We start from the raw sequence: 15,067 nt of genomic DNA, 5'->3' as shown, positions 1-15,067 counted from the left end.
CAGACCTTCCACCTTTTGCACCCTATAATGACCCTGTGTCCATACTCCCAGAGGGATAAAGACTAGGAGAGATTTCACAAATGTGATAGGGAGTTCTGGTGGTGGTAATTGTGTGGAATTGTAACTGTGTTATCCTATAGTCTAGTCAATATCTCTACTTTTAAAAAATATGTATTTATTTATTTATTCCCTTTATTTGTCCTTGTTTAATTGCTGTAGTTATTATTGTTGTTGCTGCTGTTGGATAGGACAGACAGAAATGGAGAGAGGAGGGGAAGACAGAGAGGGGGAGAGAAAGACACCCGTACACCTGCTTCAATGCTTGTGAAATGACTCCCCTGCAGGTGGGGAGCTGGGGGCTCGAACCAATATCCCATTTTATAAGTAAAAAAAAAAAATTAAAAAATAGTCTTTATGTTGGCCTTGTTTCACCATCATTGGACAGAGTCACAATATTTTGTTCTCCCCTTTCTTGTGTCTGGGTTTCCCTGTTGCTGTGTGTTTCTGGTTTTGTTCCAATACTTATAATCTCATTAAAAGTTGTAATTCACTTGCTTCTTCTTTTCATGTGAGACTTTCACGTGAGCTTAATGTGCAGCTTGACGATACAAGAATCCGGCATGAAGCCCAGCCAGTCTATCTTGGCGTTACTCTCGATCGCACTCTGTCATTTCACGAACATCTCATAAAAACTGCAGCAAAGGTGAGCGCGAGGAATAACATCATTGCAAGACTGGCCAGCTCCTCATGGGGCGCGAGCGCTTCCACACTACGATCATCATCTCTGGCATTATGCTATTCCACTGCAGAATACTGTGCCCCAGTATGGTTCCGTAGCCCCCATGTCCACTTGGTCGATTCCAAATTATATTCCTCCATGAGGATAATTTCTGGAACCATCCGTTCCACCCCGGTTCCATGGCTGCCAGTTCTTAGCAACATCGCCCCGCCAGATATTCGTCGGGATGCGGCATCATCTAAGTTCATTTCCCACGTCTACGCTCGACCGGACCTGCTAATATACGCGGATATCTTCGCCCACCCTGTCCAACGCTTGACGTCTCGTCACCCAATCTGGTCCCCTACGCCTTCACTGAACTTCTCTGTTCCAGTCTCATGGAAACAGAGTTGGCAGTCAGCTGAGGTAAAGAACAAACACCTCATCACAGACCCCTGCAAGCGTCAACCCGGCTTTGACCTAGCACGTTATGATTGGGCCCTCCTCAATCGCTATCGAACAGGCCATGGCCGGTGCGCCGCTATGTTCCATCGCTGGGGAGCCAGAGACGACCCGAACTGCCCCTGTGGCTCCAGACAGACTATGACCCACATAGTCAACGACTGCCACCTCTCCAGATTCAAAGGAGGTCTCGAAACTTTACATCAGGCTCAACCTGATGCTGTTGACTGGCTACGGAAGGGCAAACGCTAGAAGAAGAATGTGAGACTCCTTTCATTTTTCTTGATATGCAGGTTTGGTAGTGGCAAATTATGTTAGTTTCTGAATGTTTGCAAAGATCTTTATCTCTCCCTCATCTTTGATGTTAAAATTTAGCAGGATACAGAATTTGTGGATGGTGACTTATAGAAATTTTTATGCTAAAATTTCTTTGACTATGTTCTCTATTCCTTTCTCCCTCTCCTCTTCCTCAGAGATCCCAATAATTCTGGTATTCTTTTTTCTGATGGAATCTGCTATTTTAGATGAAGCAATTCACTTTTCTTAATCTTAATTTCTTCTAGAATTTTAAATTCACAGAGTCTGGTGGTTGTGTCTTCTAGTGTTGATATTGTCTCCTCCACCTGATTAAGTCTACTTCTGAGACCTCTTACCTCAACCTGAACTGAATTCAAAGTGTCCTTGCTATCCTGTTTGGAGGTTTGTTTTTTTTAATTTTGTTCCCTGTACTTTATAATTCTTTTGTAAAATTATCACTGATTTGAGTCTTAGTTTAGTTTCTTGAAGTGATTTCATAACGAGTTTTCTGAACTGTATCTCTAATTTTTTCTAGGTCTTTTTGTCTGTCATTGTTTTTCTGTCATTGCCTGTGTATTTCTCAGCTTCCACATTTCGTGTTCTTTTGTTGTTATGCCAGCAGGAGGCATTGTGGCCAAGTTGTTTGATTTACTTGTTTTAATATCTCAGTGGGGCATCTGAGATTTTATCCTGAGCCACCAGGTTGAATCAGTGTCCCTGATTTCAGTATAAGGGCCTCCCTTCTGTTGTTCCATCCTATGGCCAAAAGCATTGGAAACTCAAGAAGATACAGTTGTAAGTTGGTGAGTTCATTTTGCTTATATCAGACCAGAAGTGGTATGACTCAGCAGCAAATTTCCCAGCTTTTTTTTGTTGTTGTTGTCCCTGAAAACTGGTTTATAGTCATGGGAATCACTCCCTTACTACCTTTCCAGCCACAAGCCCCACCTGTCTACCTGTCTTTACTCACCTGTGACTTAATATGGTTTTCTTTCTCTTTGCTCTTTTTCTTTCTTTCTTTCTTTCTTTCTTTCTTTCTTTCTTTCTTTCTTCCTTCCTTTCTTTCTTTCTTTCTTTCCTTCTTTCTTTAAATTATCTTTGTGTTTATTTATTTGGATAGAGACAGCCAGAAATCGAGAAGGAAGGGGGTGACAGAGAAGTAGAGAGATAGACACCTGCAGCCCTGCTTCACCACTTGTGAAGTTTTCCCCTGAAGGTAGGGCCGGTGGCTTGAACCCAGTTCCTTGCGCACTGTAACATCTGCACTCAACTAGGTGCGACACCACCTGGCCCCTTTCTTTCTTTCTCTCTCTCTCTCTCCCTCTCTCTCTCTCTCTCTCTCTCTCTCTTTCTTCTTAACAGTTGTTTCATTGACTCAGGCAAAGAAGTCCCCTACGCCTACACTGAACTTCTCTGTTCCAGACTCTTGGAAACAGAGTTGGCAGTCAGCTGAGGTAAAGAACAAACACCTCATCACAGACCCCTGCAAGCGTCAACCCTGCTTTGACCTAGCACATTATGATTGGGTCCTCCTCAATCGCTATCGAAAAAGGCCATGGCCGGTGCACCGCTATGTTCAATCGCTGGGGAGCCAGAGACGACCCGAACTGCCCCTGCAGCTCCAGACAGACTATGACCCACATAGTCAACGACTACCACCTCTCCAGATTCAAAGGAGGTCTCGAAACTTTACATCAGGCTCAACCTGACGCTGTTGACTGGCTATGGAAGAGGGCAAATGCTAGAAGAAGAAGGCAAAGAAGTGATGTGCTTCAGCTGTCACTCTCCCAGTTTGGTGCCAGCTGTCCCTGAATATGGCCTTTTGGCCTCAGGAATCTCTTCCTCACTCCTTTTCTGCCCATGAACCACAGTTGTTTGTACTCATCTGTGCTTGGTGAGTTTCTGAAAAAATCCTGGCCTTATTGTGTTGAGTTTCCAGGTGGTTTTCATTACTTGTTTTTAGTTGTCCAGGGATTAGTGAAATGCAGCAGCTGCTACTTTATTGTCATGCCTCCAGAAGTCCCTACCAATCCTTTTTTTTTTTCATACTAAGAAAGAGGGAAAAGCACAATGGCACCAAAGATTCCTTCAGTGTAGTGGGAATGGACTCAAAAAGGCAAAGCAGGCTCTCTCTCAGATGAGCTGTTGCTGGCCCAAGACACTATCTTTTTATAAAGAAAACACTATGCATAGGACATTGGAATATACCAAAAAGTATAGACTAAGTAGACAAAAATGATTTGAACTAAATAATTGAAAAATGAATTTGAAAGATAATCAGGTTGAGAGATTTATTTTTAGGCCAATAAGATGTGAAATGTAGAATTTTTTTTAGGCTAATGGGAATGAAAGACTTGGAAACATCAAACACATGATCTTAGTTTGGATCTATTTGCTATGTAGGACAGTACTGGGATAATTGCTAAATGCTGAATGGTGTCTATAAAATGCATGGTGAAAGTCTAAACATTTAATTCATGATTGTAGTGGCTGTATTTTGTATAGGAAAATGCCATTGCTTGTGGGAAATATCAGATGTTATAATTCTTTATATCTGAAGCTTGTGGTTAGTTGAGGAGGAAAAATCCTTATAGAATCCTTGCATCTTTGCTATGAATTTCAATTTCTTTGAAGATAAAAATTGTTTTGGAAATTAGAAAATTTTAGAACACATTTATTATCCAAAATCTTGAGTACATTGTGTCTGTGTATTCACATTTCTACTTTAAGATAACATTTCCAGCTCACATTTGCCAAATGATTTCTATATTTCATTATTTTGAAGTTTGATGACAGATTTAAATTTGATATGTGAAGTTCAAAGGATATCAAGATGACTAAATTGAATTTTATTCTGAGAGCACCTCTATTTAAATTAAATTAGGAGAACCAGAGATCAGAAACATAAAACAGGTGTTTCTCTCTAGTCTTTAAAATTATCATGTTCACAGAAAACAGCAAGAACAACAAAAATTATATATATATATATATATATATATATCATGATCAAGTGATAATTCTATTTACCAGTTTTATTATTATAATTATTATAATATCTAGCCCAAATATGTATTTATAGACATTTGAGTACTAACAACTGCAACTACATTTGGATTCCAATTCCAGTAAATAATCTTTTTGTTGGTATCATAAAGTTCTTCCAGGATCTATTAATTTTACCTGAGAATCTGTCTATACTAGTCTCTTTCTTGACTAACTCCAGAAAAGAACTTCTATAGTTAGGACTATGTTTTTTTTTTTTAATTTCTCTATACACCAGGGAGTAGAAATTGCTTCAGAATCACACTTTTGAAGATTCGGATCCTGCAATTTGCTAACATTTTTTTTCCCCTAACCACCAACCCTGTGCTAAGACACCTAGGTATAATTTATTTCTTTATCCCATACCATCACAAATAGTATGCCTTTCCCATGTGGGATTTCCCTGTCTTTCTAAACCAACACTATTGCTTTCTAAACCAAGCACAAACTTATGTGTTTGGTTGGAGTATTTGTAATTTATAGAGTGACAGGTTCTTAAAGAATGATGAGATAAGAATGCAAAGAACTACAAAAACTAATGAGAAGACCTGGAAATTAGAACACACTTGTTAAAATAATTTGGCTTCAAAGTGTCCACTGTGTTAACTTTAAGTCCTTCAGGAAAACAAGGCCCTTAAGTGAATTTATACTGGATCCTTTCCTACAATCAAAACTGCCAAGAAAGAAAGCCGGAAGCTAAAGAGGTTCTAGGTGAATGACAGAACTGTGTCCTCCTTAGTATGCCCAACCTGCACTCCCCAGGAAACAGAGAATTGACTGTACTTTCTGAGGACTTTGGACAATAGGTTTCCCACCTATGTTCACTCTGTTTAAGACCCTTGATGAATAGTCCTTCAAAGTGATTTCTGAAGCTTTTTTTTCCCACTTCTTCCTTTTGTCCAAGGACTTCAGACTGGCAGCTCATGAAGGCTGATCTTTAGTCCCATGGATTACTTTATCCTCAGATGCCAGCTCAGACTCCTAGGTTCACTGCACAACCAGCTGCTTGAAGAACCATAAGGTTGGAGTGTTACTATTACATTTTAGTGACTGATAACATAGTTTGCCTTTTCACAAAGTTGATTAGAACATCCTAATGTAGTCCAACTCACTATTTTTTATTTTTGAACGAGTGCCTTCTATTCAGAAGTTCTTTGAATAGAGGACTGGTTAGTGACACACTTGGTTGAGTGTACATGGTACAAAGACCTGGATTCAAGTCCCCAGTTCCTACCTGCAGGGGGAACCTTCACAAGCAGTGAAGTAGGGCTGAAGTTATCTCTCTATCTCAGTTTTTATTTCCCTGTTTTCAACTTCTCTCTGTCTTATCACATAAAAAAATAAAGGAAAAATGGTCACTAGGATTACTGGGCTTGGTGCAGGCATGGAGCCCCAATAATAGTCCTGATAGCAATAAAAATGTAAAAAAAAAAATCTCTGTGTAAATGTAAAATGTCCCATATTCTTCTGGATAAAATAGTACAAATTGATGTCTGGAAGCCATAAAAGTTCACCCTGATCTAATGTTTTAATTCTTTCTCTCTTTCTTTTCTAGAGCACTACTCAGTTCTGACTTATAGTAGTATTGGGGATTGAACCTATGGCGTTTGAACCTCAGACATAAGAGTCTCTTTGCATAACCAAGATCCTTTTTTACCCCCACCCAAACATGTTCTTAATTCTCTTACTCTTTCTTTCTCTCTTGCTTCTCTTTTTTCTTTCTCTCTTCCCTCCCTTCCTTCCTTCCTGCCTTCCTTCCTTCCATTTCTTCTTCCTTTCTCCCTTTCCTCTTTCTTACAAATCTACTAGATAATGATCTCATTTGAAGGGGTCCCAAAAGGACCAAATCATCTAAAGCAATCATTATCTTTATTATCTATTATGTGGATGTTTAAAAAGGAAAGATCCTAAGGCTACACATGTGTTTCTTTCTTAACTCTAGTGCTACAGTGATTCATTACTCGAAGTTCACAAATCAAGTACTAGTCCCACACGGCCAGAAGTTTGAATCTATTGTCATAATATATAGTTGATATTTATAGAGGTAAGTTAATCAGGCTCTATTTCTAGAGTTTGGTGATTAAAGGTCATTATCATATTGCTGGAAAATAACAGCAACATCCTAATAAAAGGGAATACAAATAAATGCTAAAAAGCATTGGTGATCTGAACTACAGTGTTGTCTGGATGGGAGAGACTTCTGATTCAGTGTTTTTAAAGGGTTAAACAAATACCCAACTAGTTGACTTCAGTGAGTATTCTGAAGACACTCATCACAGAGAGATGATGAGTTGACATATGTCAATAACTGTATTATAACCCATTAACTCCGCCAATAAAATAAAAAAAATTAAAATTAACATTTAGAAATAAATATAATACACTTTAAATTATTGTTACTATTACAGATGTTTTTTTATGGAGGTAGAGACAAACAGACAGACAGCACAGCACCAATGCTTCCTTAAATATGATGGGGGCAGTCTAGAACGTGATTACATATATGGCAAAGCACTGCACTATCCAAATGAGTTATTTCACCAGCCCTTAAAAGTATTTTTGAATCATAACTTTGTATGCTACAGTTATTAATAAAAATTTTAGCATATCTTTCTATATCCTTTCCAAGTCCCATCATAGTGAGCAACCAATGTGTTTTATATTTATTTAAAAAGACTTAGAAGTTAGTTTTCTTGGCTGTGTCATCATTATAGTTCAAACCACTGAGACTAGTAGTCACAACTCTGCATTTAAGACTAGCTTATATTTAATAATTAACTTGGGTTATCAAATTATTTTGGAAATCTAAATGCATAAATCTCTATTTTTAAATAATGAAACATGGACCCTCTGTAATGTGCTATTTTCTTGATTTAAATATCTGAGTGAAAATGTAAAAAACAATGATATTTACTCTACCCACTAAAAAAAAAATCGTGATAATGCTTGCTTCCATAGAATTCTCTAATTCCATCCCAGGTGGGTCACTTTCTAACAAAGTCCCAAAACCTAGATATACGCCAGGTTCTGTGAGAGAGAGCATATGTTCACACGTATCCATAAACTACTGCAAAATATATACCTGAAAGCAGAAGTACACTAGAGTTTGCAGTGAGTGCCCCCCCAACACTCCTCTCCACTATTACAACCTTTGGGTCCATGATTGTTCAACAATTTGTTTGGCTTTGTATGTTAACTCTCTTTTCAGCCACCAGGTTCCAGATGCCATCAGGATGCCGGCCAGGCTTCCCTGGACTGAAGACCCCACCAATGTGTCCTAGAGCTCTGCTTCCCCAGAGACCTACCCTACTAGGGAAAGAGAGAGGCAAACTGGGAGTATGGACCAACCAGTCAACGCCCATGTACAGCAGGGAAGCAATTACAGAAGCCAGACCTTCCACCTTCTGCAACCCACAATGACCCTGGGCCCATGCTCCCAGAGGGATAGAGAATGGGAAAGCTATCAGGGGAGGGGATGGGATATGGAGATTGAGTGGTGGGAATCCTGTGGAGTTGTACCCCTCCTACCCTATGGTTTTGTTAATTTTTCCTTTCTTACATAAAAAATAAATGTAAAAAAAAAAACAAAGGGAGAAGCCTCACATATAAAAAATGATAATAATTTATGACTAATGTCAATATTTTAATTAGCATGCCAGTGACTTTTTTTTTGCCATATTTCCTCTCAATAATTTTTTTCCTTTAAAAAAAAAACAAAAAAATAGTGAAGTTGTAAAAAAGGTTTTTAGTACAGATCCCAATTTTTCTTCTAAGCTTTATTCATATCACTAACTTTTGTGAAGATACAGCTGGAACATGCCATCTTGAGCTTTCCAGTTGTTATGGAGATGTTTTAACATAGTGGGGAGTAAATTAATATAGTAATCTCATAATAAAGGTTCTAATTAGCCTTATATTTTAGAGTGTACAAAAGTACTCAGACACGTTAAAATTTAATCCTCAGAGTAAGCTGAGATCCTAAATTGTCAAAAAGTTTTCGGTAGCCATAGATCTATAATCTTCCATTGGAGAAGTAGTGTATGATAGGTTGTAGAGGTAGTACAGACATTATGAGCTTGCTGAGGGAAGGGTAGTGAGTAGGAAACCTCAGAATAACCCAGGATGTGGTTTAGTGGACAAAGCTTTAGACTCTCAAACATGAGGTCCAGCATCCTATGTGCCAGAGTGATGTTCTCATTCTCTCTCTCTCTCCTTCTTCTCCTCCCCCCAACACTAATAAAATAAATCTATAAAAAAGAAATACTAGAAGCTGTGAAGAGTTAATGACCAAATCAGGTGCTTAATGAAATCTGGACTTAAAACTGTACTTTCACAATTGTAATGTTTTCCTGAAAACTGAACTATTATTAAGTGCTTTTCCCATAGATTAACAAATGGAGCTCATGATCAATCTTCCAGGATTAAAAAAAAGAGGAGACAGAAAAAAATGTTCCTAATACCTCCCTAATACTTCCTCTCCACTTTTCCAAGCTTTGGGTTCATGATTGCTCAACAATTTGTTTGGCTTTGTATGTTAACTCTCTTTTCAGTCACCAGGTTCCAGGTGTCATCAGAATGCCGGCCAGACTTCCCTGGATTGAAGACCCCACCAATGTGTCCTGGAGCTCAGCTTCCCCAGAGACCCACCCTACTAGGGAAAGAGAGAGGCAGACTGGGAGTATGGACCGACCAGTCAACGCCCATGTTCAGCGGGGAAGCAATTACAGAAGCCAGACCTTCTACCTTCTGCAACCCACAATGACCCTGGGTCTATGCTCCCAGAGGGATAGAGAGTGGGAAAGCTATCGGGGGAGGGGGTGGGATATGGAGATTGGGTGGTGGGAATTGTGTGGAGTTGTACCCCTCCTACCCTATGGTTTTGTTAATGTTTCCTTTCTTAAATAAAAAATAATAATAATAAAAAAAATAAAAAAAATAAAAAGTATCCAGGGCTATAAGTTACCAATGACAAATCATACTTGTGAAAAGTGTATGCTATTCATACATTGCTCTCATTTAAAGGTTGTGCTCTGAGTACTTTGTAAAGAGTTAATGCTAAGTCAAAAGTAGCCATTTGACAGTATACGTAGAGAGGAATGTTTGGTGAGTTACCAGAAGTGAGTTTGGTGTCCAGTAAGCCCAATGAAGATATATATATCTATATATATCTATATATATCTATATATATCTATATAGATATATATAGATATATATAGATATATATAGATATATATATATGTAAAATTTTATTAGGGGGTTAATTAATTTTTTTTACAAAAGCTAACTCTCCACTTTGTCTTGTTAAACTATTAGCTTTTTATTTTTTATTATCTTTATGCAAATGTATGTGAAATACATAAACAGAGAAAGCACAGTGCAAAAAGAGAGGGCTGGGAGGTGTTTGGTACCCAAAAAAAAAAAATGTTCCTTGAGGGTTTCTCCACTCTGGCTAGACTTATCATTCATTGCTCCCTGTAACCCACTTTGCTCAGTTAATCATCAGTTTAGGATCAAACTTTAGGACATGAAGACAGTGTGTCTTTACAAAGGGAAACTCTGAATGCATTCAGAATTTTATTTAGACTTCTTGAAACACTTTTTAATCCTTTTGTTAAGAGAAAACAAACAAACAAACAAAAAATGGCTAAGATAAAACAAGGGCTGTTGACCCTCAAGAACTTAAACACCCGAACAGAGAGCCTCGAGTTGAATTACTCTGCAACCAGATACAAAGTCCATAATATGTAAAGCAATCCTCTTTCTTTAAATTCTAATACTTGGGCTGGAGGCAGAAACAGAATGTGTCCTGTGGCTTTCATCCCTCCACAGGTAGCTTAACTACTACTGTTTTTTGCCTGTGTGGTCTAACAAGGCAGACAAACAGAACTGCAGTAGAAGAAGCATTTCAGGCAATGATGCATAAAGGCAGAGGGATTTTTTTTTTAAGTCAATTGCAGGAATTAGGATTTAATGCTTTCTACTAGAAGATTTTTCAGACCCCAGATAGCTGACTGCTATCCACTGAATCTTGGCAGGCAATAAGACTGCTGAAGCTGAAACCAAGAAGCAGATCTGTGAAGCAGTTTTTTATGAATGTACAAAATACTATGTTTCAAAAGCCGCTTTGCTATGTTGCAATTCAAAACAGTCTCTCTCTTTTTTTCTTCTTTTTCTGTTTTCTTTTTTAATTTCTCAGTTTGGTCAATTCTCAGTTTTTATCAAAATTACTTTTCAAAACTATCCCTTAAGTGATCATAGAAGATAAAGTTTCACCTCATCAAAAACAGGTTTATTATTATTATTATTAAATAATGATTATGTATTTGTAAAGGTAAGGTTTAGAATGACTATGGTTTCTTAAAAAAAAAAGAAAGAAAAAGGATGACAAGCATTAAATACGTTACCATTGTTTGGAAGCTCTAGAGGGCTGCAGTGACCACTTTGGGTTGGTTCTTTGGATGAAGAGATCAGTTTTGCAACCAAAGATGCTGAGATGGGCTGTACAAGTAGAGAGGTGAGGTTTGATCTGCGCTGCCTAAAGCTTCCCTCTATATTCCAAAGAGAAAGAAACACAATCCTGAATAAACAATGATTACAAACACTCCATCAAAAAATGTATATACATATGCATTATACATAATATGCATTTAAAGTAAGATACAGACACAGTCCTCTGTCTTTTTAAATGATGTTCTTTACTCCCTAGCACTATTTAATCTTAATCTTCCATGTAACATTTTTTTTTGTTGGCTTTCCTCATTCTTCGTGTGATATATTTAGCACTTTGGGTTTCTTTAATTTGTTACTTTTTTTTTTACTGTTGTAGATATTATTGTTGTTGTTATTGATGTCGTTGTTGGATAGAACAGAGAGAAATGGAGAGAGGAGGGGAAGATAGAGAGGGAGAGAGAAAGATAGACACCTGCAGACCTGCTTCACTGCTTGTGAAGTGAGCCCCCTGCAGGTGGGGAGCCTCCTGGGGCTCCAACAGGGATATTTACGCAGGTCCTTGGGCTTTGCGCCACGTGAGCTTAACCTGCTGCACTACTGCCTGACTCCCAATTTGTTACTTATTTCTGAAATTATTTTGACCTTTTTTTTTTCTTTTGGTATTCCTGTACAGAGTTCTACCATCACCAGTTCCCATTTACCCCTGCCTTTTGTTGCATAAGAATCTCCAGATATATGTCTAGCTTTTCCTTTTCCATGTATATTTTTACTTGCCATATTTCATCTAATGTGAGTTAAAAGTTATTTTGCAATGCTACATCTTATATATTATTCACCTTACCATCATTTTTCTTTTACATTAATTTATTCACATGTTGGAGATCAATGCTGTTTTTCTCATAGTCTCTTGTCTCAGTGTTATAGAATCAACTTTTGCACTATATACATTTGAATGAGATAGTTTTTCTGGAACAAACTGTTGTAAGAATGATCTGAGGGGATGGCTTACGGCTTACCCAGTAAGGCATTTCCTTTATCACGTGTGAAGTTCTGGGTTTGAGCCCTGGCATAAAAGAAAATTCCATGGAAGGCAGCAGGGGAGCTCCATGGATGGTGAGACAGTGCTGTGATATCTCTACTGTCACTCCTCACTTCTTCCCCCTCTATTTATTTGCCTAAATACATACATACATAAATACTATGAGACAGTTCAGAGATATAACAGAGAACGATATACAAAGGCCCTCATATTCATTCCAGACTCCTGTTTTTCTTTCTTTGTTTGTCTTCTCTTTTCTTTTCACCAGAGCATTGTCCAATCTCAGTTTATGGTGTTGCCTCTGACTGAGTCTAAAACTCTGAAGCTTCAGGCATGAAAGTCTTTTTGCATGATGATTTTGCTAACTCCTACCCCCTAGATCTGCAGTTAAAAAAATTGTGGGAGTAGGAGACAGATGCATAATCATTCAGTTTTGTTGGTGTGTTCAAGGATTCTTATAAATATAATTTATACCTGTTATCAAATGACCTGTATTTCTTTGAAATTGGTTTTGCTCATATATCTCATATGTGCAAAATAAAGAACTGAAGCTTAGGAACTTATTTGTAGTATACAAAAACTAGTCCAATTGTCTCTAAGAATTTGTGAGAACTGTTATGGCTACTAGAAATATGGGCACAGAACTGGGTTAGTAGATGTGGCATGGCTCCCAGATCTTATAAACTATTACCAAATATCTAATACAAAGCCTTTTAAAAATAAAATAAGAGTGATAATTCATCATAGTACACAGATTCTGTTTTATTTGTGTAATTTATCTATTTATTAAAATGGATTTGAGGGATTTGGATGGCGGGTTACTTGGTAAAGTGCACACTATCATGAGCAAGGGCCTGGATCCAAGCCCAGGTCCCCACAGATGGGAAGATACATGAACTTTGGAGCAGTTCTACAGATGTCTCTCATTCTATGTCTCCCTTCTCTTTCTCTCTCTCAACCTCTATCAAAAGGAAGGATAAAGGGGGGAAATGGTCTCTAGAAATGCTGGAGCCTTAAAGTCCTAGTCCCTGATAGCAAAAAATAAGAAATGATTCAAAATGATTCTTGTTGCTTCATAGCAAAAATGTACTCAAAGATGCCCAGAAGGATGTCTAGTGGCTAAAATATTAGACTTATAAGCATGGAGTCTAGAGTTTAATTCTTGACATAACATGTACAAGAATGATGCTTTGGTGATATATATATATATATATCTCTCTCTCTCCAAGCACAATTATGTATTTCTGTTAAAGATGGCAATTTATACATATGCATTTACCTCCATTCACCCATAAAACTCAACTGAAATGACAACAAAGAATAAAGAAGTTTAAATTCACACATGCCAAGAGAAAAGAAGAGCTAACAGCAATAATATTCTAGATGAGTATCAACCAATATAACAGACCCCCAAGAAACTAATACCTAAGCCAGCGGTAGGGAAGGTGAGAAGAATTTGTATTGCAGAATCAGCAAGTTTTGAGCCTGGTTACATGAATTACCTACTAAAAAAGGAAGAAACAGAGACTGGAAACAGAAAGAGCTGGTGGAATTATGTTCTGCTGGGATTTCTCTTCCAGAATCCTTATTACCAGATTATTGTGAAGAGTACCTGGTCTTCTTTCCCTCACTCTAGCAGAAAACTAAGTGGGGGTTGAAAAAGCAAAAGCTAAACACAGTGCAAGGTTGAGTTTCATATTTAAAATCCTATAGCACCCCCCAAATTATATAGTATTATAATACAACTTTTTTAATGTCTTTTTTAATTTCTTAAATTAAAAAATTATTGGGGAATTAACGTTTTAGAGTTGACAGTAAGTACAATAGTTTGTACATGCATACAATTTCCCAGTTTTCCATATAACAATACAACCCCCACTAGGTCCTCTGTCATCCTTTTTGGACCTGTATCTGCCACCCCTGAACCCCAGAGTCTCTTACTTTGGTGCAATACACCAACCCCAGTTCAGGTTCTACATGTGTTTTCTCTTCTGATCTTGTTTTTCAGCTTCTACCTGAGAGTGAGATCATCTGATATTCATACTTCTGTTTCTGACTTATTTCACTTAACGTGCATTTTCTAAGGAACATCCAAGATCGGCTGAAAACTATGAAGTCACCATTTTTTATAGCTGAGTAGTATTCCATTGTGTATATATACCACAACATTGTGTATATATACCACAACTCAGCCACTCATCTGTTGTTGGACACCTGGGTTGCTTCCAGGTTTTGGCTAATACAAATTGTGCTGCAATGAACATAGGTATACACAATTCTTTTTGTATGGGTGTGTTAGGATATATCCCCAGGAGAGGAATTGCAGGATCATAGGATAGGTCCATTTCTAGCCTTCTGAGAGTTCTCCAGACTGTTCTCCACAGAGGTTGGACCCAGTGACATTCTCACCAGCCATGCAGGAGGATTCCTTTAACCCCACAACCTCTCCAGCATTTGCTGCTGCTACCTTTTCTGATATATAACATTCTCACAGGAGTGAAGTGGTATCTCATTGTTGGTTTTATTAGCATTTCTCTGACAATCAAAGACATGGAGAATTTTTTCATGTGTTCCTCAGCTTTTTGGATCTCTTCTGTGGTGAATATTCTGTCCATGTCCTCTCCAAGTTTTTTGGATGGGGCTATTTGTTTTCTTATTTTGAGTTTGACAAGCTCTTTATATGTTTTGGTTATTAAACTCTTGTCTCATGTATGATATGTAAAGATCTTCTCCCATTCTGTGAGGGGTCTCTTGTTTTGGGTAGTGGTTTCTTAATATAATTCTGTATCCAGTTGGCTAGAATTCTGTTCAATATTTTAGCATCTATGTTCATCAGAGATATTGGTCTGTAGTTTTCCTTTTTGGTTGTGTCCCTGTCTGCTTTTGGTATCAAAGTGATGTTGGCTTCATAGAAGCTGGAAGGGAGTATTCTAGTGTCTTTAGTTCTTCTTTGAATGTTTTGTAGAATTCATCTGTAAAACCATCTGGTCTAGCACTTTTATTTTGGGGAAGGTTTTTCATAACTGTTTCAATTTCATTAGCTGTGATGGGCCTGTTCA

General features: G+C 37.8%; 1 protein-coding gene across 5 annotated transcripts in view; it reads right to left on the bottom strand.

Annotated features, from left to right (window-relative positions):
• The window catches only part of NAALADL2 (N-acetylated alpha-linked acidic dipeptidase like 2), a 1,374,776-nt gene that overhangs the window by 368,839 nt on the left and 990,870 nt on the right, over positions 1–15,067 (bottom strand). For all 5 annotated transcript variants that reach the window (XM_060171978.1, XM_060171980.1, XM_060171981.1 and 2 more), the window contains one exon: positions 10,924–11,067. In XM_060171978.1, the coding sequence (XP_060027961.1) occupies positions 10,924–11,067 (144 nt within the window). The remainder of the gene's footprint in view (positions 1–10,923; positions 11,068–15,067) is intronic.

Source organism: Erinaceus europaeus, chromosome 14, assembly GCF_950295315.1.
Source record: "Erinaceus europaeus chromosome 14, mEriEur2.1, whole genome shotgun sequence".
NCBI classification, from domain to species: Eukaryota; Metazoa; Chordata; class Mammalia; order Eulipotyphla; family Erinaceidae; genus Erinaceus; species Erinaceus europaeus.
Note: the sequence above shows the minus strand (reverse complement) of the source record. Positions and strands in the feature narration are given on the sequence as shown.